Source organism: Opisthocomus hoazin, chromosome Z, assembly GCF_030867145.1.
Source record: "Opisthocomus hoazin isolate bOpiHoa1 chromosome Z, bOpiHoa1.hap1, whole genome shotgun sequence".
Taxonomy (NCBI): domain Eukaryota; kingdom Metazoa; phylum Chordata; class Aves; order Opisthocomiformes; family Opisthocomidae; genus Opisthocomus; species Opisthocomus hoazin.
Window position 1 is genome coordinate 25,995,496 of NC_134454.1, and position 22,430 is coordinate 26,017,925.

Below are 22,430 nucleotides of genomic sequence, written 5' to 3' on the forward strand. Positions count from 1 at the left end.
TCACTTTGGAGGGGAGAGAGGGAGCAGGGAGGTGGAGGCTCTTGAACACTAAAGTAACCACTGGCTTCTCTGGTTGGCTCTGTTTTGCACTGTTTTCAGTGTAGCATTTCTCTTGATAAAACCTCTTTCCAAATACCAGGTTCAAGGAATGATGTTCCTGCAGTAGGTCACCTCCGGTGCTTGATTCACTTCTTTTGTAACTTCTGGCTTAAGGCCACCTTTGCAAAAGAAGCCAGTCCAAGATGCCTGCATGCCATGCTATGTCCCTCTCAGTTCTGATTTTGATGTGGTTGCACGTGGCCACACGAGAAGCACGCGCTCCTTCCAGCCTGGTGTGTAACTCCAGGAGGCTGGTGGTGCATCACGCTGGATCAGGGAGTATGTGGTTACTTCCCCAAGTACAACAGGAGTCCAGTGCAAAGTGTTTGCAACTGTATAACTGGATCAGTGCAGTTAAGCAGTGTAAATGAGGGAACAACTTACAGAAGATTCAGTCCCTAAAACTAAATATGAGTTCAAGGGGTTTGACTTTTTCTGTATTTCCACCGAATATGTGAAAATGTGGACTTTTGTATGCTGCATATTTCTCTCTTAGGGAAATGTCACAGAAATCCCTCTCTACCTCTGCAGACACGTTTGGTCTTGAATTTGGCATTGAAGCTCACACAGAAGTGTGAACATTAACTTCAGTAAGAGCTTAGGACAGCATGGATTGACAGTATGATTAAACTGTAAAAAGTCATAGGTGCCAGGCCATATGTCTAATTTGAGAGTTAACTTCTGTCCAATGCATTGCAAAGTGACATGAAAATACTCCAGTGCTCTGCCAGTTATACTTGGGGCAAAAGTAGATAACTGCTTAAAAACCAAGCTGAAGACTTAGGTTTCAGTGAGCAATGAAATGTGACACTGAGCCTTACATTCTTACAAAAGAATAGTAGTTTCAGGTTTTCTGTTTGTTTTCAGCCTGTTTTATAAAGGTAAGGGATGTCTAGATCCAACTTTGGGGTGGAGGTTCAGGAATGGCTATGGTTCTTGCAAGCAATTTATGCTAAGTCTGTTTAAAAATGACGTCAAGTGCAGAAATGTTTTTTCAAATAGAAGAATTGTAGCTGCTAATAGCTGCATTCTTGGAGAAAATAAGGTCTGCTTACATTCCACTTAATATCAGAACTGCAAGTGGGTTGAGGCTTTGGATGTACACTTTTATAAATAAGTGAAAGTTCATTTCTGAATATTTGAGCAGGAAATACCATTTCTTCTGTACTTTGCTAAGAAGTCTCATGTTGTACTTTTTTTTTTATCAATGTGAAAATGTACTCTATACAGTATCCTCTTTAAGAAAGTGGTTTTTAGCAAGAACTTTGGGATGAATTAACTTTCAAGTATTGTAAAACCTTTCAGATAACTTTTGTATTCACATTTATGCTTAGAAAACAAGAGATAAGGTGTATACTGTTACACTTAAAGCAAAGTTGTTAGTGGGTGATATAACTATCTTCTTGAGAACTTCAAAGCAGGCAAGTAGCCTACTGTCAGATTGACTGACAGATCATAAAAGCAGCAAAATCTGTCCAGTGGAACAATGTAGATTTATACGCGTATAAATCTGCATTGTATACCGCTGTACTATGGTATAGTGGATTTGTCTGAGAGCAACGTGTTTCTTGGACACACAGTCATATAATTTTTGTATGAAACTTGTTTGTAAAAATTCATACAGTAATGTTTGTTACTCTTTCAAACATAGCTGCTTTTTCCTTTTCCTTCCTTCCTAATTATGAAATGATCAGTTTAAAACACTTCTCAGGTATTGCAATCATATGGTTTGATCCTTATAAAGATAGGCTTGCTGGCTGAAACCCAGCTAACGTTGCTGATGCTTGACATGGCCCCATTTTGGGTAAGACTTTTTTATATTGTTTGCTAAATTATTATGTTGTGGTAAATGAGTTATTTTCAGTATTGCTTGGGAAATTAGTAACTGCAGACATAATGTGCTATTCAAAATGACTGGAGCCTTCCTACTGAATATTTTGTTTGAAAGCAACCTCTGACTCAAACAGCTCTAATCAGCCTGCTGTCAACTGCTGTCTTCTGCTCTGCAGAGTCTGACTGCTCACAAAGAACTAATTCTATATTTTTTTAAAAATAGCAGTAGTGTTTTCAGCTGTTGCAGACGTGAATGAATGCAGGTACAGGCCAAGAATCATCTCCTGTATTTTTATTAACTAACCTCTAGTCTTCATACTCTTAATAGGAGAGTCTGTGGACAAAGATCACTATCTGATATTCAAAGCTCTGCTGTAGAACTGGTTGGGAGTATTTCACTGTAACAGCAGCCCACTGATTTTAGATGTAGCTACTGCACTTTACATTAAATTAATATTAACTAATATGTTCTGACAAAAGCTACATTTATTTCAAAAAAGCAAAACACATGCAGTTTTTCCCAGATTCACAGCTTTATAGATTGCACTTTGGACTAAGGCTCTGGTTCATGATAACAGTACCCAAAGAAGTATGTGATTGGCGTACAGAGGGGTTTGTGCACTGCCCTGATCATACAGATGAATAGACATGCGCACAAGTAGCTGTATTCTGTTGGAGTATAAGGTGATGTATATACACCGTCAAGTTTTAAAGCCCCAGAATGCTTTCTTCCCTTGCTGGCAGGAGGTGAGTGGGTTCTTAGTGCTAAGGTTCAGTTAGTATTTTAGTTTAATTAGTTGGATGCAGTAGTGTGTTGAGCATACGGTAGATTCTGTGTATTGACGTGTGATCTCCATCGTTCCATGAATATTGAACTTCAGGTTATTTAAGAAAGGATGTTTAGCTCTCAGTGATGGGAAACGCCCAATTTTCAGTCACCGAAAACTCAATAAATAGTATGTAAGGAGTGGTGTTGGGGTCTTTTTTCCATCTCCATTGAAGTCTGTATGCTGAATGTTTGTGGAAAGCATGTAATACTTTGCAACATTAAATTGCATTTGAAATAAATATTGTTTGCATTTTCATACATTGTGTTTGTGGAGAAGAATACAGCTGCCAGTATAATGCCTTGAAGTATAGTAAGGATAACTTCTCCCTCACACAGGTAACGCTGGTTCTGACCCTTAGAGGAGGAGGGAGACTACATTACGTAGAAGACCTTTAATTAATGAGATAAAGATTACTTTGCTGAACAAACTGATTTTTTGCAAGTACAGCAGATACTTGGAAAACTGCAAGCCCAGTCAACAGGGACAAGTAGCAAGAAATGGCTAAAATGAGTGGCCTGTATTTTCACAGATCAAGAAAATTGGATCAGTGAGTACATCTGGGAGAACAAAGTGTGAATCTTAGTATTCATAGAACCATAGAATAGTGTGGGTTGGAAGGGACCTTTAAAGGTCATCTAGTCCAACCGCCCTGCAGTGAGCAGGAACATCTACCACTGGATCAAGTTGCTCAGAGCCCTGTCCAACTTGGACTTGAACACTTCCGGGGATGGGGCATCTACCACTTCTCTGGGAAACCTATTCCAGTGTTTCACCACCCTCACTGTAAAAAATTTCTTCCTTATATCCAGTCTAAATCTACCCTCTTTTTGTTTAAAAACATTACCCTCTGTCCTATCACAACAGGCCCTGCTAAAAAGCCTATCCCATCTTTCTTATAAGCCCCCTTTAAGTACTGAAAGGCTGCAGTAAGATCTCCCCACAGCCTTCTCTTCTCCAGGCTGAACAGCCCCAACTCTCTCAACCTTTCCCGTGGAGAGGTGTTCCATCCCTCTGATTATTTTTGTGGCCCTCCTCTGGTCCTGCTCCAACAGCTCTATGTCTTCCCTGTGCTGAGGGCTCCAGAGCTGGACGCAGGACTCTGGGTGGGGTCTCACCAGAGTGGACCAGAGGGGCAGAATCACCTCCCTCTACCTGCTGGCTGTGCTGCTTTTGATGCAGCCCAGGATACAGTTGCCCTTCTGGGCTGTGAGTGCGCGCTGCCAGGTCATGTTGACCTTGTCAACCAGCACCCCGAAGTCGTTCTTGGCAGGGCTGCTCTCAATCCCTTCATCCCCCAGCCTATATTGATACCAGGTGTTGCTCCGACCCACGTGCAGGACCTTGCACTTGGCCTTGTTGAACCTCGTGAGTTACCCAAGACTGTGCTCACAGCTTAGGGTGGGAGATACTGGCTGTATAGTAGCCTTCCACCTGCCCCTCCCCTCCTACTTCCCTTTTACCACAGTTCCTCTCTCTCTGTGTAAAAGACCACCTTTGAAACATTTCCGGATCCCCGTAAGCCAATGGGATCAGGCTTGAAATAACTGTTGTGTGAAAGTGTAGCTGTAATTCAAGAATGTTACTTACTTGGAGTTGATGTCTGTAGTTGGCAAGATGTCAAAAACAGCTGGTGGATTGGCTCATATATCCTGTCACTCAGCCTGCTCTATGGGGAGATTATTGACATGTTTTCCCATGGAAACAAGGGGAACATCATTGTACCACTGCATTTCCCTGGTAACTTCAGAGCTCCTGGCTTATTTTGAGCAAGTCTGACAGAGGAGAGAGCCTTAGTGTCCTACAAGCTGTGCAAGACTGATGATCAGCTAGAGAAGCCAGATCTCTGACACAAGATGTCTCCAGAACCCTGTTGTTAAAATAACAGAGAACTTATCCAGGAAGGAAACCAAAGCAATGCTCAAGCCCTCCGGATGGGCTTTGATTGTGGCTCATACCAGCTGCAGCATCCAGAGCCAGTTACACATGGAAGGAGTTCCACAGGCTTCTGGTCCAGAGGTGGAGGAATTACTTTGCTGTAACACACACAAACCTGCTTTTTTCTCCAAACCTACGAGGCGGAAGCTTCCCCAGGACAGGCAGTTGGAAATCTTGGATCACCATACACCTGGCTGTCAGTTAAACAGTGCAAGCTGAGAAAGACTGGAGGTTGAAGGATGCGAATTCTGTGCCCACAAATTCAGTAACCATAGAAAATTGTTTGTAAACTCCCAGTATACAGCAAGGAGATGAGTAGGAGTTTGTCAAGAGCAAGTTGTGTCTACATAATTTAGTTTTCTTCTACAACAGGGTATTTGCTGTCCCTGTGGCTATGGAAGAAACAGTATACTGTTAGATTTTGGCACTGACAAGATTTCTAGCACTGTCTGACAGGACATCATTACTATAAAAGTGCTAGCAAACCTGGGTTTGATAAAAATTCTGTGAATTAGTGTGAAATTGTTTGGATAGCTACTTCTGAGCTGTTCTAGGTGGTCCATTATAAAACCAGAAGAAGGTGTCAAGTGGAGTTCAGCAGGGAGTCTTCTCTGGGTCACCTTCTGTTTAATTGCTCAGCAGTGCCCACGTGGAAGGTATTGATAAACTGAAGTCTGGGAAGGATCACAAATACCTGGAAAAATGGGTCTAAAATCCAAAGGTAGCTTGCTGAATTGTAGAAAATAGAACAAAATTGAATAACATCAGGGTATTACACGTATATAGGCAGCATTGACAACACTGAATGCAGAATAACTAGGAAAGGAACAGTTCTTCGTACAAGAAATTTAAGAGTTTGAGGATTTGGAGCCAAATACAATAAGGCATCACCACATTAAAAAGAAAAAAAGACATCACTAAAAAAAAAAAAAAAGATCTATAAGACAGGAAGAAATCCTTTCCCTCAGGGAAGGATAACAATGAGGATTACCAGCAGTTGGAAAAAAAATGGGCTGTGTGGAGAAATAAACGTAGTCAGCCTTGAAAAGCAGCATGAGATGGGCATTAACAAGATGTAAGTCTCTAGAAGGGATTGTACAAAGATTCAGACATGGCATTAGGAGAAATGAGGTGCAGGAGGCACAGGAGTAGACTGACTATGGAGGCTCAGAACCTCTATCTCTTAATGGAGATCAGTATTTAAGGAGCAGTTGGAGAAGCTGTAGGTATTTATACAGGCCATGGGCATAGCTGATCCTGCCTTGGGACAGGGATGTGGGGTAGTTGGTGGCAGTCTGGTGACTCAGTTACTGAATTTCTTCCCTCTCTTTTCTATGCTTACGCAGGTGGGCTGGACACAGAATGGACTGTGGACAGAGCTGGAGATGAGAACTTGGCCTGATTGCCGTGGCAGAGAAATACCAGCTGTAAATAAGAGCATCTGTTCTCTCCAAAGAGACTGAGCTTTGTAAATTGTTAGTGTCCCAGCTTATTTCCGATAAGCATGATGATGGCTAGACCATGGTGTGCCTCAACTCTCCTAACTTAACAGTGCACAAATCACAATGGAAATTATTTTCCAGTAATGCCCACAATGCTGACTACCTGGAGGCGAGAAAGATGGAATTCAGAGAAAATTCAGTGGTGTGTATACTGCGGAGCACACATTTTCAGTCACCTTCCTGACCCATATTCTGACTGGCTTACTTTCCCCTTTTTGCTTTTGTTACCTTCAGTATGCAGAAAGTTGCCTAGAGAGACACTGCCTGCTCTGTGTTCCACCTTCTCCAGCGTAAGTACCTTTCGTTTAAAATATATGTCTTCGGGAAAGTTAACCATTTAATTCCCAATGCAATAATTAATTCAAGCAAAGCAAAGGCCTACATGGAGGCAGCCCAAAGCTTGGCTTTCTCAAAGCACAGGCAGAAAAAAACTTGCGTCTTCTTGCTTATGCTCAGCCTCAAGCACACCGTGTCTTTCAAGCTTTCAGTAGATGATTTGTCAGACGTAGGGCTGACGTAGGATCTATTTCTCTTAAGAAGCCCAAGACTGGGCTCTTTCTCCACAAAAACGAAGCTACAAGCCCTTGCAGATGCTAGTTTACAAAGATAAATGAGTGACATGGCCTGGAAGAAACTGTTTTCTGAGAGAAAATAAAAAAGAAGAGTGTGTATTTAAACTGTGAGCAGGAGGGCAAAGTCTGTGCAAGGCTGGACGTTGTGTTTGCACAGAAGTGATACCCATTATTGACGTTAATGACTACTTGGAGAAATGGCTCAAAAGCTAGGATGAAAAACAAGTGCTTTGCTAGACATCTGTGGGGAAAAAAAAAGCGCTGTGGAGGAGGTGACAGTTCAGGGAAGATGTTCCACTGACGAGGGAACTGCTAAGTTGCCCATGAGAGAAATGGGAAACAGCCTGTGAATTATAGCCTCACTGGTAGGTAAGAGGGAAAAAGTCATTAGCAGACAGCTGCTTGGGGAAAGACTGTGAAGGGAAAAACCCCAAAGGACAAGAGCGAATTGTAAGAGGACTGCAGAGAAGGGAAGATGAGCACTTTGTTGTAGAAACCCATACAGCACAGCAGTGTGATTCTCCACAGAAACACTTTGGAGTGATGCACTCCTACTTCTGTCTACAGGGATGTGGTCTGCTTCTCAGCTGACAGTGCACAGAGCAATGATCTCAGTGTCCTAGGCAGGCAGACAACGCTGTGTTTCAATATTGCACCATCACAGCTACACACAGGATCTCCACAGAGGTGTGATGTGGTCTGTCTAGCTGACCACAGTGCCTGGACTTCCTTTGTTCATTGCTGATAACCTTTGCTAAAAGGAGCAAAGTTGACCAAGACCACAAAAGCAATGTATAAATCTGCTGTCGAGAAGTCATAGCAAAATAGGGCTAGAAAGGTTCTCAGGAAGAAGTCATCTAAACCACCAGCAGCAGAAAAGCAGGCTCAGCCCTTCTAAAATATCCCAGGAAGACTTTTGTCTAGCTGGTTCTTCAAAACTTCCAGGTGCTCCAATACCCACATTTCCCTTGGATCCAGTCACACAAGTGGGAGGGACCAGTGGAAAACCAGGCTGCAAACCTTTTAGTATCAGCACACTTATATGGTACAAGGAAGAAAGATGCAGTAGGGGAAGGCGTCTCTGCTGGTCCTGCACTCACGCGTTGTGGTGGCACGGCCCCTCTCATCAGACCGCCTGGTATCTTAGAACCAGCTGACATTACGTTATTGCCTTTGAAGATGAGCAGTGAGCTGGGACAACTCGTCATTTTTCTTGCCCATGTACAAGAGCAGTGAGTTGGGATGGCCAGGCACCCCCTGACCATATCTGGAGCTCCTGCTACCCACTTGATGGCTGTCAGAACTGCACAGTCTGGGGAGCATCAGACTTGTGCTGTTGTTGTTGGCAAGATACCAAAATTGCTTCACACAGATTGTGGCCGGGATGGAATTTTACTGATGACCAAAATCAATCGTCTCGAGACCCTATAAACAGCCGTAACAAGTGAGGCCCTTTGGGCCCTCCCGGACCACAGATGGCTGCGACCAGCATCTCCCTCTGAGTAGGATGACTCTCAGAGCCCGTGAATTCTTAAGTTCAAAGTTACTGTTGCTGGCGGAACGTGGGCTGAACTACAGGGATCCCTCACTCCTTGAAGCTCAACCAGTGCCTGTGGAGAAATCATTTGAAGTGAGTATTTCACTTCACTCAAGCGGAATTTTTAGCAGGTACCTTTTTCTATGCATATTGTCTGTGTGCGTGTGTGTATGTGAATCGATTCAAATTATGATGTTCTACTGCTGTGATTGTAGTGAATCCTTGTTAATCACTTTGTAAATGCTAAATCAACCAATGATTAATTGCTGCTAAATTCCTGTGTTTTTTTTCTCTCTCTTTAACAAATCTTAAATTGCTGCTAGACGTATCCTTCAGACATAAACCATTGCAGTCTAAGGCAAAGTCTGGATCTAGCTGCAGCGAGACTCCTGAGAAGGATTTTAGAAAGCAAGGGGGTCCATTCTGAACCTGGTGACTCAATGGAAGGGCGTCCCTCGTCTCTCACCTCTCTCTTCAGTCTACACACTCCCTTTAGACATAAACCATTGTGGTCTGAGGCCAGGTCTGGATCCAGCCACACCTAGGCTTCTCTCTGAGGAGGAATGTAGAAGGCAAGGGGGTCCATTCCGAACCTTGTGACTCAGTGGGAGGGTTTCCCTTACCCTTTGCATCTTTCTTCAATCTCTGTATAAATCATTCTACCTCAATACCACCTCTATTTTGTATTCCATTCATTTAATAAGTAATAACGTGAACCTTGCTAACGAACTTTGTTAAATCACATTGATATGAATTTCTATTAAATTCGCTACTTGCAAATACCTTTGATCGTGATTCTTTAAGTAAGTGACCTGATCACTCTTTTGCACCACACGTCTGGCTGGGCCAGAGCTTTAACAGCACAGAAGTGCTCTGAGTAATGTGCCAGCTAATTTGCCACCTCTGCAAACTGCAGTGAAAGGAATGGGTCAGGCAAAGGGTGGGAAGATTCTAGCTGAGCCTTAACTTCTTAATTAAGCCATTAAAAAAACCCAAACAAACCTGACCCAAAGCAAATCAAAACAAGAAACATGGCAGAAGAGACTCACTAAATTAATGATGACTATTACATCTTCCCATAAAAGCAGATCGGTGCAAGCACAACATCCACTTTCATAATCTGAAGAAGCCCTGATCCAGAAAAAGGGAGGACATAATGGTGGTTGTCTTTGAAGTCCCATTATAGTATTTGGAATAAATCAAGAGGTAGGTATGTAAAGAGTAGATTAATTCAAAACTTAGACTGAAGCAATCAGTTTCCAGAACCTGCCCTTGAGAATTTTATAAAACAGGATTGTTAATCTTGGTTTCTGTAGACTCTTGGCAGTTATTAGGGCCACTGGAAGAATGAAACACTAAACCCATGAGCAGGATCATAACCTGCCCTGACCTGCTCTTTGCCCCTCAGTATATGGTCTGGATTTAATACTTCAGAATTTGTTCAGAAATCTTTAGCATTGTAAATTGCAATGCTGGTACACTGTATCCCAAGCTCTCTATCTCCAAATGCCCTAACTTGTGGTTTTCCTGGCATTCATGAAGCTACAAACTTATTAGGAGCTGATGAATGGATTTTTGTGGCTGTGTTAAAGTACTGTCCCAAGTCTGAAAGTCAATGTAATGTAAATCCTGCCTCTGGTGGCATGTAATCAGGCAGAGGGCTCCAGTGCCTTTAAAAGCACACCACCCACAGGACTGCTCTGGCATATTTGTGTATGTGTTGGTGCGAATACCCTGAAATGCCACTGTAACCATATCCCATACCTGCAGAGTCTATCTGAAATGCTGCCCTCAAATAAAGCTCTGACTCACTGCTCACAGGTGATTTGGGAAATCCCCATAAAATTCAGTGATACTTTCATGTGTGTTAGAAATCTGAGGACCAGCTATGAAGGCAAGACAGGCGAGCTCTAGGTAAGTTACTATGAGACTTTCCACAAGACTGTGAAAAAGTTTGTGTCAAAATGCTACACTATTTTAAAACATACAGAAGTGTGACTTCATTCTGGTGTTGGCTCACACACACACATGCAATGTCTCCATTCCTTGCTTTGAAAGAAGAGTTACACCTGTAACCCAGAAGCCAACAGTCCCTGTTACTTCTATGGAACTAGATATCACGATCCATACACAGAACTGAGGCAGATCACCAAGAAGTCTGAGTGACCCATCCTTCATCAATCCAGGAGAATGAAGTCCTCTCTGGTTCGGGTGTCCTGGTCTCTGGACTACAGCATGATGTCAGTTCCCAGAGAGTGCATGTTTCTTTTCATGCTGTGCGGTTGTGCCCTTTTGAAAATAAGGTGCATATATAAAAGGATAAATAAAGATCCTTGTGCCAGGTTTCCGCCACAAGAAGCCTTCGCTCAGCTAAGATCATGAGGAGCAGACTGGATAAGTGGCACATGTCTTCTCCATAGGCACAAGGGAGACAAAGAGGGTTAATGACACAGAACAATGCCTCAGAGAATGCAACATGAGACACCCAGCAAAGGGGAGGCTATGTCTGCTGTCTGTCTAACAAATGCTCGCTTCTCACTTCATGCTCTGGGTTCATTGTGTGTCACTTCCCGGACTGTGATGGACAGCACTATGTATTTCCACTGAGGAAAAGGGGTAATTAGCCTGGGGAGGGAGAAAGCATACTGTGCCAGAAAAGAGCTGTAATGTGTGTTGCCAATACCAGTTTTAGCTTGGCTGCAGAAAGGGAGAAGTGCTGCAAGGAGAAAAATACATAGCAAGGGACACCCACACACTCCCCCCCCACAGTACCGTAACTGATATTAGTGAGAGCACTCACAGACAGCCTTGTGCTTTGGCCTTGATGTTCGGTGATTTTTTCCTCAGGTCTTCCCATGCTGGTCATCTGTTTTGCTTGTTACCGTGATGTGGGGTTGTCTTTTTCAACATTTATTTGAAATTTTCCCTCTCCTCCTCTTCCATCTTTCTCTCTGCAGCAAATAACACTGCCGTGTCCTGGCTTTCAAGCTAGTTCCTGTGGTAGCAGTTATTCAGTCTTTAATTCTCTGTGCAACCACTGCCAGTGATTGTGGCTCTGAAAACTAATACAGGCAGGTGATGTACACAATACATTCCAACCTGCTAATACTGGTGGCAGTTTGTAGCTGCATAGAAATGCCTATCTACACTAACATACATTGGACCTGAGTACACAAACCGTAAGAAATTTTGCTGTAAGTCATAACATAAAGACCAATCCACAAGGAGTGTTCTGTTTGTGCCTAAAGTGAAAGGCACTTCCTTTTGGGAAGCTTAGATATGGCATTTGTCATACAATTCATTGTCGCTGTATCTCGCTGGTCGCTGCAGCAGTAAAAGATATAGCACAGGCAGGACAATGAAAAATGTAACATAGAGTGGAAGGCAGACTGGGGAAAATGGCCAAAGTCTTTCCACCTGCCAGCCCTGACTGGAATTTGTAACAGATTAAAAAGTATTACACCACAGAAAAGGCCCTGTATGCTGCATTAATGCTGTTATTTGTTGGAACTAAACAGCATACAAGTAGTACTTGCAACCTTGGGAATTTCAGCCCATTTAGTACCTCAGCTGGATTCAGAAATGGAAGGGACAGAAAGGCAGTAAGAACTGCCATTTTTAACTTGAATGGGTGGGTGGTAACATCCTGATGGTGTTAAAAAGATACATAGAAGAAATCCCTAGACTGTGGAAACAGCTTTGAAATCACTGTCAGAGGTTTGCAACTGAATGCCAGCTTCAGTGCTCCGTGAGAGCTCATGTCCGGCTCTCTCTGTGAGGAACCATCTCTTTGTTCCTTTTTTATGTGGAACTGGCATAATAGAATATGTGTTTGACCATTAAACTGTACCTAGCAATAACCACGCTGGCAAAAAGAATGGACATCCTCAGTGAAAAAAGCTGAAACATTCTGCAGTGATCTCATGTTTTTCTCTGTTCCCATTGCTCCTCCCTTCGCCAACCCCAAATGTTTGTTCTAGGAAAAGGACAACCCACACAACAGAAAACTGTCTGAGGTGAATACGGGTACATGTGGCATTATTTGTGACTGTATGAATGTGCATCTTGAAAGGTTGTAAAGCCCTGGACCTTGCTTTAAAAGCAGAAAGGTCTTCTAAGGTCAAAGCATTCAGAAAAATGGGTGAGACATTGCTTTCTGTACCTACCACAGTATCTGAGTACCAAAGTGAACGCTAGCTGAGAAGATGAAACTGATATTTATATCATCTAACACAGATACTTCCATGTTTCTTGTGGCAGAGGTTTGGGGTGTTTTTTAAAACTGTCTGGTTCCTACAGGAGTACTTCTCGGTGCCTCTCATCACTCAGCAAGGAAAGCCCGTGGTAAGGACCCCGCTATGGTGTATAGGATGCAGACATTCAAAAGTGTTTCTTTCAACATCTCACCTTACAGACACCAGAGGAAGCAGGGAGTCCTGTTCATTTTGGTTTAGGTGAGTGGTGAGGGAAAGGATGAGACTGATAGCTCTTAACTGCTGTTGGGTCTGAGCACTTCATGAATAGCCCAGCCACTCCGTCGCCACTTCCAAAACCTTTGGTGCAAACTGTTCCCCTCCACGGTTCAAAGGGAAGAGGCTTGCTCTCTGAGGTTGTGATCTTGCAGAAGTCAGTGCCATCCCAGGAAATGTCACTGAAGAGAACGGACAAACCTGGGAACTTGACCTTGCATGTGACAGAGACAGGCTGTGGAGGCCGTAATGGTTTGAGTTCCTGACTAAATGGCAGATGATCAGTGGTAGGTTAACTCCAAGCAGTAAGGAGTTCATGATGGTATTTGCCTCTTGTTTAGCACCGCCTGTGAGTTTACCTGCGCTAGATTTATCATCAGCCTATGACTGTCATCTGGACGCTACTGTTCTTCAGAGAGTAAGAAGAATAGGGAATGGTGCAGTCTGACAGATATTTCAGTTCTGTCCAAATGATCCAAGTATTCTGTCATTTGAGCCTCTGTTGCCTTCACATGAACTTTATCAGCACCAAAGAGGATCTGCAAAAAGAATCTATTTTCTTTATGCGTCCATCAGATAGGCTTTTTAAATGAAGCAATAGTTCACAACAACTTTTCTTTCACGATCTGGTTGGTACAGCCTGCAAAAGACTCAGCCCTATTTTGTAATCTGGGACAGTAATATCTAATAGTAGTACTTCCTGAAATCCATAAATATACTTAGCAGTATGATTATCTCTACCTGGCTGAATGGGATAGTTAAGAAAGATTTCAGTGGGCTTGCTTCTAGAAAAAGACTGGTGAACTACTAAGATACAGTTTGTGAGGTTGGCTGGGTCTAGCAAGAATTTCCTAAGCACCATTCAGACTATTATGTTCATTTAGATGGTAGTAATTTTTACCTGAGAGGGTTCAGGAGGTCTGGGTTAAAGTGTTACTGGTGTTCTTACCTTTCCTCCATTGCCAGGATGTAGCCATGACATCAAATTTATGATTGGCAGAATCACAGGGAAGAATCTGAAAATTCTGTTAGGCTCTGCTGGGGCAGGTTAGGAAATGGAAACTGTTTATTTGGGCTACATTTGGCATGTTCCCACTGTTGTCAAAATCAGTCTTGTTCATGGCACACAGGATAGCTTCTCTGTGAGCTAGGTTACTCATTCTTTGCTGCAAGAGGTGCTGGACTTTAAAAGAAAATAAACATTCAGTGGGTGAGGATTTATGATGCAAACTCATTAGGCCAATGCTCAGTGGATTCTAGGGGGAAGATTTCTTGCAAGGATTCTCCTGCTTTCAGTAAGCACTGGGGTGAGGCCTCAGGCTGTGATAAATGTCTTTTCAGTCTAATTCTTCTGCCACCAGAGATCCATAAGAAAACCAAGGGTACTGGCAGATTAGCATATATTTTGTTGAAGTTAACCACTAGAAAGAGAGATTTCATCTTTTATCTTCCTCAAAACATGCTTAGCTGTACTTTAATCAGAATCACAGAATCACAGAATCACAGAATGGTAGGGGTTGGAAGGGACCTCTGTGGGTCATCTAGTCCAACCCTCCTTCCGAAGCAGGGTCACCTACAGTAGGCCGCACAGGACCTTGTCCAGGCGGGTCTTGAATATCTCCAGAGAAGGAGACTCCACAACCTCCCTGGGCAGCCTGTTCCAGGGCTCCGTCACCCTCAGAGGGAAGAAGTTCTTCCTCATGTTCAGCTGGAACTTCCTGTGCTTCAGTTTGTGCCCGTTGGCCCTTGTCCTGTCACTGGGCACCACTGAAAAGAGCTTGGCCCCATCCTCCTGACACCCACCCTTCAGATATTTATAAGCATATATTAGGTCCCCTAGCAGCCTTCTCTTCTTCAGGCTGAACAAGCCCAGTTCCCTCAACCTCTCCTCGTAGCAGAGATGTTCCAGTCCCCTCATCATCCTTGTAGCCCTCTGCTGGACTCTCTCCAGTAGCTCCTCATCTTTCTTGAACTCGGGAGCACAGAACTGGACAGAGTACTCCAGATCAGGCCTCACCAGGGCAGTGTAGAGGGGAAGAAGAACCTCCCTCGACCTGCTGGCCACGCTCCTCCTAATGCACCCCAGAATGCCATTGGCCTTCTTGGCAGCCAGGGCACACTGCTGGCTCATGGTTAACCTGTCGTCCACCAGGACACCCAGGTCCCTCTCCACACAGCTGCTCTCCAGCAGGTCCACCCCAAGCCTGTACTGGTGCATGGGGTTGTTCCTCCCCAGGTGCAGGACCTTGCATTTGCCCTTGTTGAACTTCATCGGGTTCCTCTCTGCCCAACTTTCCAGCCTGTCCAGGTCACGCTGAATGGCAGCACAGCCTTCCGGTGTATCTACCACACCTCCCAGTTTGGTGTCATCAACAAACTTGCTGAGGGTACATTCTAACTCTTCATCCAGGTCGTTGATGAAGAAGTTGAACAAGGCTGGGCCCAGTACTGACCCCTGGGGGACACCACTAGTTACCAGCCTCCAACTAGACTCAGCGCCGCTGATGACAATCCTCTGAGTTCTACCATTCAGCCAGTTCTCAATCCACTTCACTGACCACTCATCCAGCCCACACTTCCTGAGCTTCCCTAGCAGGATATTATGGGAGACCGTGTCGAAAGCCTTGCTGAAGTCTAGGTAGACAACATTCACCGCTCTCCCTTCATCTACCCAGCCAGTCATGCCATCGTAGAAAGCTATCAGATTGGTCAGGCATGATTTCCCCTTGGTGAATCCATGCTGACTACTCCTGATAACCTTCTTTTCCTCCACTTGCTTGTTGATGACCTCCAGGATAAGCTGCTCCATCACCTTTCCCGGGATGGAGGTGAGGCTGACTGGCCTGTAGTTCCCTGGGTCCTCCTTCTTGACCTTTTTGAAGACTGGAGTGACATTGGCCTTTCTCCAGTCCTCGGGCACCTCTCCTGTCCTCCAGGACCTCTCAAAGATGATGGAGAATTGCTCAGCAATGACATCCGCCAGCTCCCTCAGCACTCGTGGGTGTATTCCATCGGGGCCCATGGATTTGTGGGCATACAGATTGCTTAAGCGATCCCTCACACAGTCCTCCTCAACCAAGGGAAAGTCGTCCTCTCTGTAGGCTTCTTCTCTTACCTCCAGCGCCTGGGATTCCTGAGGGCCTGCCTTGGCACTGAAGACTGAAGCAAAGAAGGCATTCAGTAGCTCTGCCTTCTCTGCATCCTCCGTCACCAGGACACCCGCCTCATTCAGCAGCGGCCCCACATTCTCCCTAGTCTTCCTTTTGCTGCTGATGTAGTTGAAGAAGCCCTTCTTGTTGTTTTTGACATCCTTTGCCAACTTCAATTCCAGGTGGGCTGTGGCCTTCCTCATCGCATCCCTGCACGCTCTGACCACATTCCTGTACTCTTCTCAAGTGGCCTGCCCCTCTTTCCACATTCCATGGACCTTTCTCTTCCACCTGATCTCCTCTAGAAGCTTCTTGTTTAACCATGCAGGTCTCCTGCCTCCTTTGCTCAATTTCTTTCTCAGGGGGATGCACCGCTCCTGAGCATGGAGGAAGTGACATTTAAAGGCTAGGACTTAATCCGACAGGCAACCTTCAAGAAATAAGACTTTAGAAACATGTCATCATCAATCATTATTAGGCTTGCAATTCAGATACAAAGGTCATCTTTCTGTCTGCATGTTTTTTTTCAGCTATCCTCAATAGGAGAAATCAGATGTCAAATTTCCTTCGTAATATAATCCCTGTAGCCTTTTTAATAAAGAGTGTGGAAATACTTTCTGAAATACAGGACGTTGCTCTGTCCACTCAGATGAAGAAACATGTCATGTTAAGCAAATAAAGGTCTCTGACAAATATTAATGTTCGAAGGAGTTTAAAAACCCCCACAACATTTTCATCCAGGATACACCTCAGAGATGCATGTGGTGTAACATGTTTAGAAGAATGGCCCAAATGTAACCCCACTGCAAAGGAGCATGATATGCAGGTTGGATTTTTCTTCTAATTCAGAAGTTCTTACACTGCTTCTTCTCAGGAGACTGATTTTACACTCAGCACTGCCAAACTGTTAGCTCTACTGGGGAATGATCCCCTGGGATAACCAGCAGGCCTCCTCCTCGCCTGGGGGCTCTGGGCAGGAGCTCATAGCAGGCAACCTGTGCCTTCAGACCCATACCCACCAATGCTCCACAGTTCTCCTAACCCCACATGCTATTTGAAGGACTGCTGCTACAGAAGAGACTTTAATCACTATAAAAAATCGCCAGCCAGCTGAGGAAAGAAAAGGACATGTGGAGCTCCACAAACTCATGAAGTTGGACTTACTACAGTTCTCTGCCTTACACACAAATTGAGAGACTTCACGTCATCAAGGTATTTATAAGGTCTCTGGCTCTCCCTCCCATATCTTCTCTATGTCCAACAGTGGTCATTCATCTTTTTTTAAGCAAAGGCACTGGATAGCAACAATTTCCTCCACACTAGGGTGGCTGCTTCCATGAAGATCATGGGAACTGAATTGCCCGTGAGATCTTTGCCTTTCTGTCAAGTTTGAGTGAAACTAGCCAGTGAATAAAATACAAGAAGAAGTCCTGACTGGAAGAGGCACAGAGGCAGGCATCCTGCCATGTTTGCAAAGGAAATCATATCAGTTTTTTAAAGGAAACAGCGACAGCTGAGATATTTGGATAATGTGTTTGCGACTGATCACCTGTTATCTTGACTGCATGCTTTCAGGATATTTCTTCATTACACCTTGCAAGACTGAGGTAATTGCCTAAAAACAGCAATGACCATTCCACAGGATTCCTTTTATAATTTTTTTTGCCTACAACAATACAATGAATTTGAACTCAATATACTATCTCGCCAGCTGTTTGGTTCATGAACAAGTACTGCACAAATTGTACTCATCTGTGTGTGTTTTTAATCTTTTGTCTTTACTAATGGATTTATCTTGCTTTCAATTCTCTTGATACAATCTTTGAAAGCTGCAGTCCAACAACTAAGACACAAACTCACTCCTTTAAACTGCCTCTTGGTGCAGCTACACATGTCCCCCGGTGAAGCCAACAGAGATTTTGTTACCACTGAAGGCAAGACCAGGCCTGTAGCGGCTGCTTAGGCTGTGAAACAAGTTAGCTTGATAGTTAACTCAGGCTGCGCTACAAAATTGAAGAGAATACAGACTCCAATAAGACTAATGCAGATCAGTTAAAGGGGGTAAAGAACTATAGACCTGATGGAAACAAGACAAGTGACAGTCACGCAGAAATGGAGATGCCCCCCCCCCCTTTTCCTGTCATACCTCTGTCTCCCTTTTGTATTCTCTCCATGACCTCTTCCCCCTGTAACTGCGGGATGATCAACACTGAAGCAGCAGAGCTGTGCTGTCTGTGGCTTTGATTTGAGGGCTTTAAAGAACCTCATCATTGAGGTCTCCCACATGAACTTTTTCCCATTGTCCTCCAGACAAAGGCACTGAAGGTCAAGTGAGAAGATTCTTCTTCAGAGCTACTCAAGGGGCACTTTTCCCCCCTCTGCTGTGAATCCCATGATTCTCAGTGTTACCCTTGACCAAGACAACATCCCACAGTCAGGTGAAAAAGGGTTAGCCCTTTTTCAGCCTCAAGGTCTGAACATTGTTTATCCTCGACAGAAATGCCTTCCTTCAGACAAAGCCGTGTAAAAAGACTGGCAATTATGGAAATGCACAACGTATTGCTTTGGGTAGGTGTCTCAGGGACTAAAGATCATCATCCTTCATGGGTTCTCACTGATGCTGCTGTGAACAGAAAGCTGAAATGCATGCTAGAGCATGTGGTATCAGATTAAAGAGAAGTCAGTAGCAGGAATTACATGTGCAAGAGATATCACCTACCTCAAACATCTTTTTAGCAGAGAAAGCTCTGTTGTTTAGCATATGTTGCACTGCAAAATTACATACACACTGGTTTCCAGCAGCATTTGATTTTCAAGGTGTAAAATCTGCCTCAGCCTGATAATAAACATGGACAACCTATTTGTTCTGCTAGATTTTCATCCTGTCTTAGCTTACACGCCCAGTTAGTAGGGTGTAAATGCAGAAAGAGGTTAACAGGGCCTGCCAATGAAAAGGAACCAAAGTTTCCTCTTCCAAGGTTTCTGTATCTCTTCTTGTTGTAGTCCAGAGAGACTGGACACCGAATGACAGAGGAGAGTTTTGCCCTAAAGCAAATGCTCACAACTCAGAAAGGCGAGCATCTCTGCAGGATGACTTTCAGTAGAACAAAACAAGTGATTAACGATTTCATAGGCTGGAGGACAGAAGCAGGAGGAGCTGTGACATCAGGAACTCACTGCGCTGTTACTCACAGGTTGATGAAACTAGGTAAGCAAGACAGTTACACCAGGGAAATATTCAGCTCTACAGCAGTCTGATGAAGGTAATACATGGGAAGCGATGCATGAACACTGAAGACTTGAAAATTGCATCATAGGCTATATTCCAGCAGTGTATATGAAACAAGTTGTCACACATCCTGTAATTACAGCCTGTTCTATTTCATTTATACTATGGGAGACAGGGGTAGGGAATAGGGTAAATTAAAGGGACACTGTCACATCAGGGCAAGGCTTACTCTAAGTGAAGGACACTAAATACAGTAAAGCACAGAAGTATTTTTAATACCTGTTTTGTAATTCTGGTGGAAGCAAATGCACGTTTTCACTAAAATATTCCAGATAGCTGAGATGCTTTGCAGTGATTTTGTTAGCAGTTTTGGTATCACAAAGTGGATTGCATTTAGCTTATCCCACAGTAAATGCCTCCACATTAGCATGCAAAGCGTACCTTCCTAGAAAGAAACTCACATGCTCAGATGGTGTCTGAAATTCCACAGAAATTCTAGTTCAAATACGCTCACTTGATTTCTCCTAGTTCTAGTTAGACAGCCTTTTCCAGGGCCAAATAAAAGTATTAGCTTCTCAGACTAACTCTGCTCACAGTAATGAGAAGTCCAGGAGGAAGTAAGGTTTTGGCTAGAAAAATGACCTGTCCTGTATGAATTTGTCTTTCCTGGTTGCTAGTTCATTCAAATTAGCTGCATAATAACCGAGATTAAAGGAAGCCTCCAACCTAGGGGAAAGAGAGAGGTTCACTAAGCCTCCTCCCTTCGCTGCTTCTAGCTCTGTGTAGGGTGACATAATCCCCTTCTCAGCTTCTGAAAGACATCAAAGCCTTTTTTACTCTGTTGCTGAATCACCAGTGGTCCACAGAGAAAAATCAGCACGGCCTACGCCCTCAGATGCAGCCAGTCTGGATAAATCACTCCATGCAGCCTGCTGGGAGGTTGCAGGTTGCATGGTGGGTTTGTGCAGCTCTGGATGCTGTGCTTTCACCCAGAGCCTTCCAGCAGGTGTGTAGAGACCTTCACCATCCCTTCCTCAGGAAGCAATGGGACACGCTCCGTTACTTGGCACATAGTTGGGACACATAGTGAACAGGAGCAAGAAAACTGTTGAATTCTCAGTATGGAAGGAAAACACTGTCCACAGCTCTCCACAGCCATATGGCAGGGCTGACGAAATTCAGCCTGCGTGAATCTAAGTCACTAGGCACTCCCGACATGGTTGATGAAGAAAGGCAATGATCCATGTAAACCCAGCCCCAGCTTCTGTCAGACTTTCCTGAGACGGGTGCAGGAGCCCAGAGAAACCCAGAGCTTTGTTTAGGTCTGCTTTGGCAGATGTAGTCAGCATTTAGCGCACTCCTTCCTTTACCTCTGTCGCTGCCCTTATTTTGCAACATTCAGAACTGAAATCAGCCCAGAGAATGATGCTTTTGTCGCAAGGAAGGCCAGCAGGGATTTTGTCTGGGGAGGAGAACAGCTGCCATAGTGCTAAGAGAAGTTATATATTTGGAACAAGGACACAAGGAGGTATACCACCCTGCCTACCATGCTTGTCTTCACTGCACGTTGCTCTCTCCTGCATCAGGGATTTTATTATTATCTCCCTTGCTGTCAGCAGGGATGATTGCCTGCAAATGTCCACAAATACACCTGCTGTCGGACACTTTGGTATGGATGTAATTCCAAGAAAATGAGAGCTTCAGCAGCTATGCTGGCACCAGTCCTTAATCCAGATAAGCCACCTTCTGTGCAGAGGACGTGACCTTGTGTTGCAGTCCACCTCCCTCCCTCAGCACTTTGCAAGACCGGTGCCTGTCTGGGAGATCACCGTGCCCACCTCTTCCTGACGCAGTTTGTGGCAGAGATGGTGGCTGGTAGATTTTAACTTTTCTGCCCCTTCCCAGAATTGTCTGCTCACAAGGCCTGCGCATTGGGGGTCTGTGATTTTAGCTGCTTTAGGCAAGCCAAAGCACTGTTATGCCAATAAATTGTCACTATTTCCCTCCTGTAAGCGAGGAGTGGTAGAGCTCACACCAGAACATAATTTAAACAGTTCTTCTACGGTACCTTTCCCTGATGTATTAAAAACCTTTGTGGTGCTTCAGGCAAAGAGACATGGCATACATACTCGATCAAAACACAGAATTATGTGTGGCAGAATGTCATGCCATTTGATGTTCCTGCTACAGCCAATGTCACCGGCCTGAAATACCAGAATATTCTATCTTTGATACTCAGTGACTGATTTACAGTGCACAAGCTGGTTTTTTTCTGTCCTTTCAGTTTTTTGTATTGCTTGGCCCACGAGGGCAGGGGAAGCAGTGGGTGCCCGTGCACGGTGTCACCCTGCTGTTGACATCCAAACCTCAACACAAACCCGCTGTGGAACAACTGAAGCGGCCCTGCTCGTGCCGGCTGCTCTCTGCTCCGTCCATGGCGCCTGATGGTGCCCATGGAGCTGACCCTGGCCGCTGGACTTCCAACTGCCAAGTGGTACCACCGACAGCTAGGAGCGGGGTTGGTTGTGCTGCCAGCTGGGGCAGGAGGTGAACAGAGCATGTACATTGCTCCCCTGGTGTCCAGCTCTTAATGTGAGAGGTTGTTATTAAGAACCCACTAGATAATGATACTCTGTTTTTTGCATTCTTACCATCTTTCATGAAAAAGTCTTGAAGTTACAGAAGCTAGTGGTGTAAACTGTATTAATTTGAGGGTATTTTCTGATTGGGGAAGTTCAGACCTGTGCCTTGCCCGTTCTTGCTCATGTCATCTGTGGCAGAGCTAGGACTTGGAGCTAGATTACCACACTTAGTCTTACCACGACAGAGTAGTAAAAGTGTTTCCTTGAAACACTTTCTCAAAATAACAAGAACTGACTTTCTGAAATAGCGGTTTTCACAGGAGCTGCATCTTAGCTAAGCAAGATGACAAAGTTGTTGTTCTTAGGACTGATGAGAAGTCACCCAGCAATTCCAGCAAGGACAGAACAATATCTAGATGTGTGCTTCTCTGTGTTTTACGATTTCTGGAACATGTCTTGCACTAATTGGTCTTAACGTTTGGCAGGTTTTCAGATCTGTTGTGTCATTAACATGAAGGTAGTAGTAAAACCTGTAGGCATCTGTGTAGTGCATTTTAAATGTAATATAATTTGCAATGGTACTAAACCAGCTTAACGATATGTCGATGTACAGCAGTTTCATCAGAAAAAAGTGAAGAGAAAGATGATGATGGGGAAGACACTGGAAAGTGTTACTACTTTCGATGGAGGAAA

General features: G+C 44.2%; 1 protein-coding gene across 7 annotated transcripts in view; it reads left to right on the forward strand.

Annotated features, from left to right (window-relative positions):
- Window positions 1-9,030, forward strand: part of ACER2 (alkaline ceramidase 2) — a 30,493-nt gene extending 21,463 nt beyond the window's left edge. For 3 of the 7 annotated variants that reach the window (XM_075411147.1, XM_075411145.1, XM_075411146.1), the window contains 2 exons: window positions 6,044-6,489; window positions 8,144-9,030. Coding sequence is in view for 1 of the 7 variants with exons in the window: in XM_075411145.1 (XP_075267260.1) it covers window positions 6,044-6,086 (43 nt within the window). In the remaining 6 variants the exon portion in view is untranslated. Of the gene's footprint in view, window positions 1-3,097; window positions 3,310-6,043; window positions 6,490-8,143 lie in introns of all 7 variants that reach the window. The other 4 variants (XM_075411141.1, XM_075411143.1, XM_075411144.1 and 1 more) reach the window with 4 other exon arrangements.
- Window positions 9,031-22,430: the final 13,400 nt, after the last annotated feature.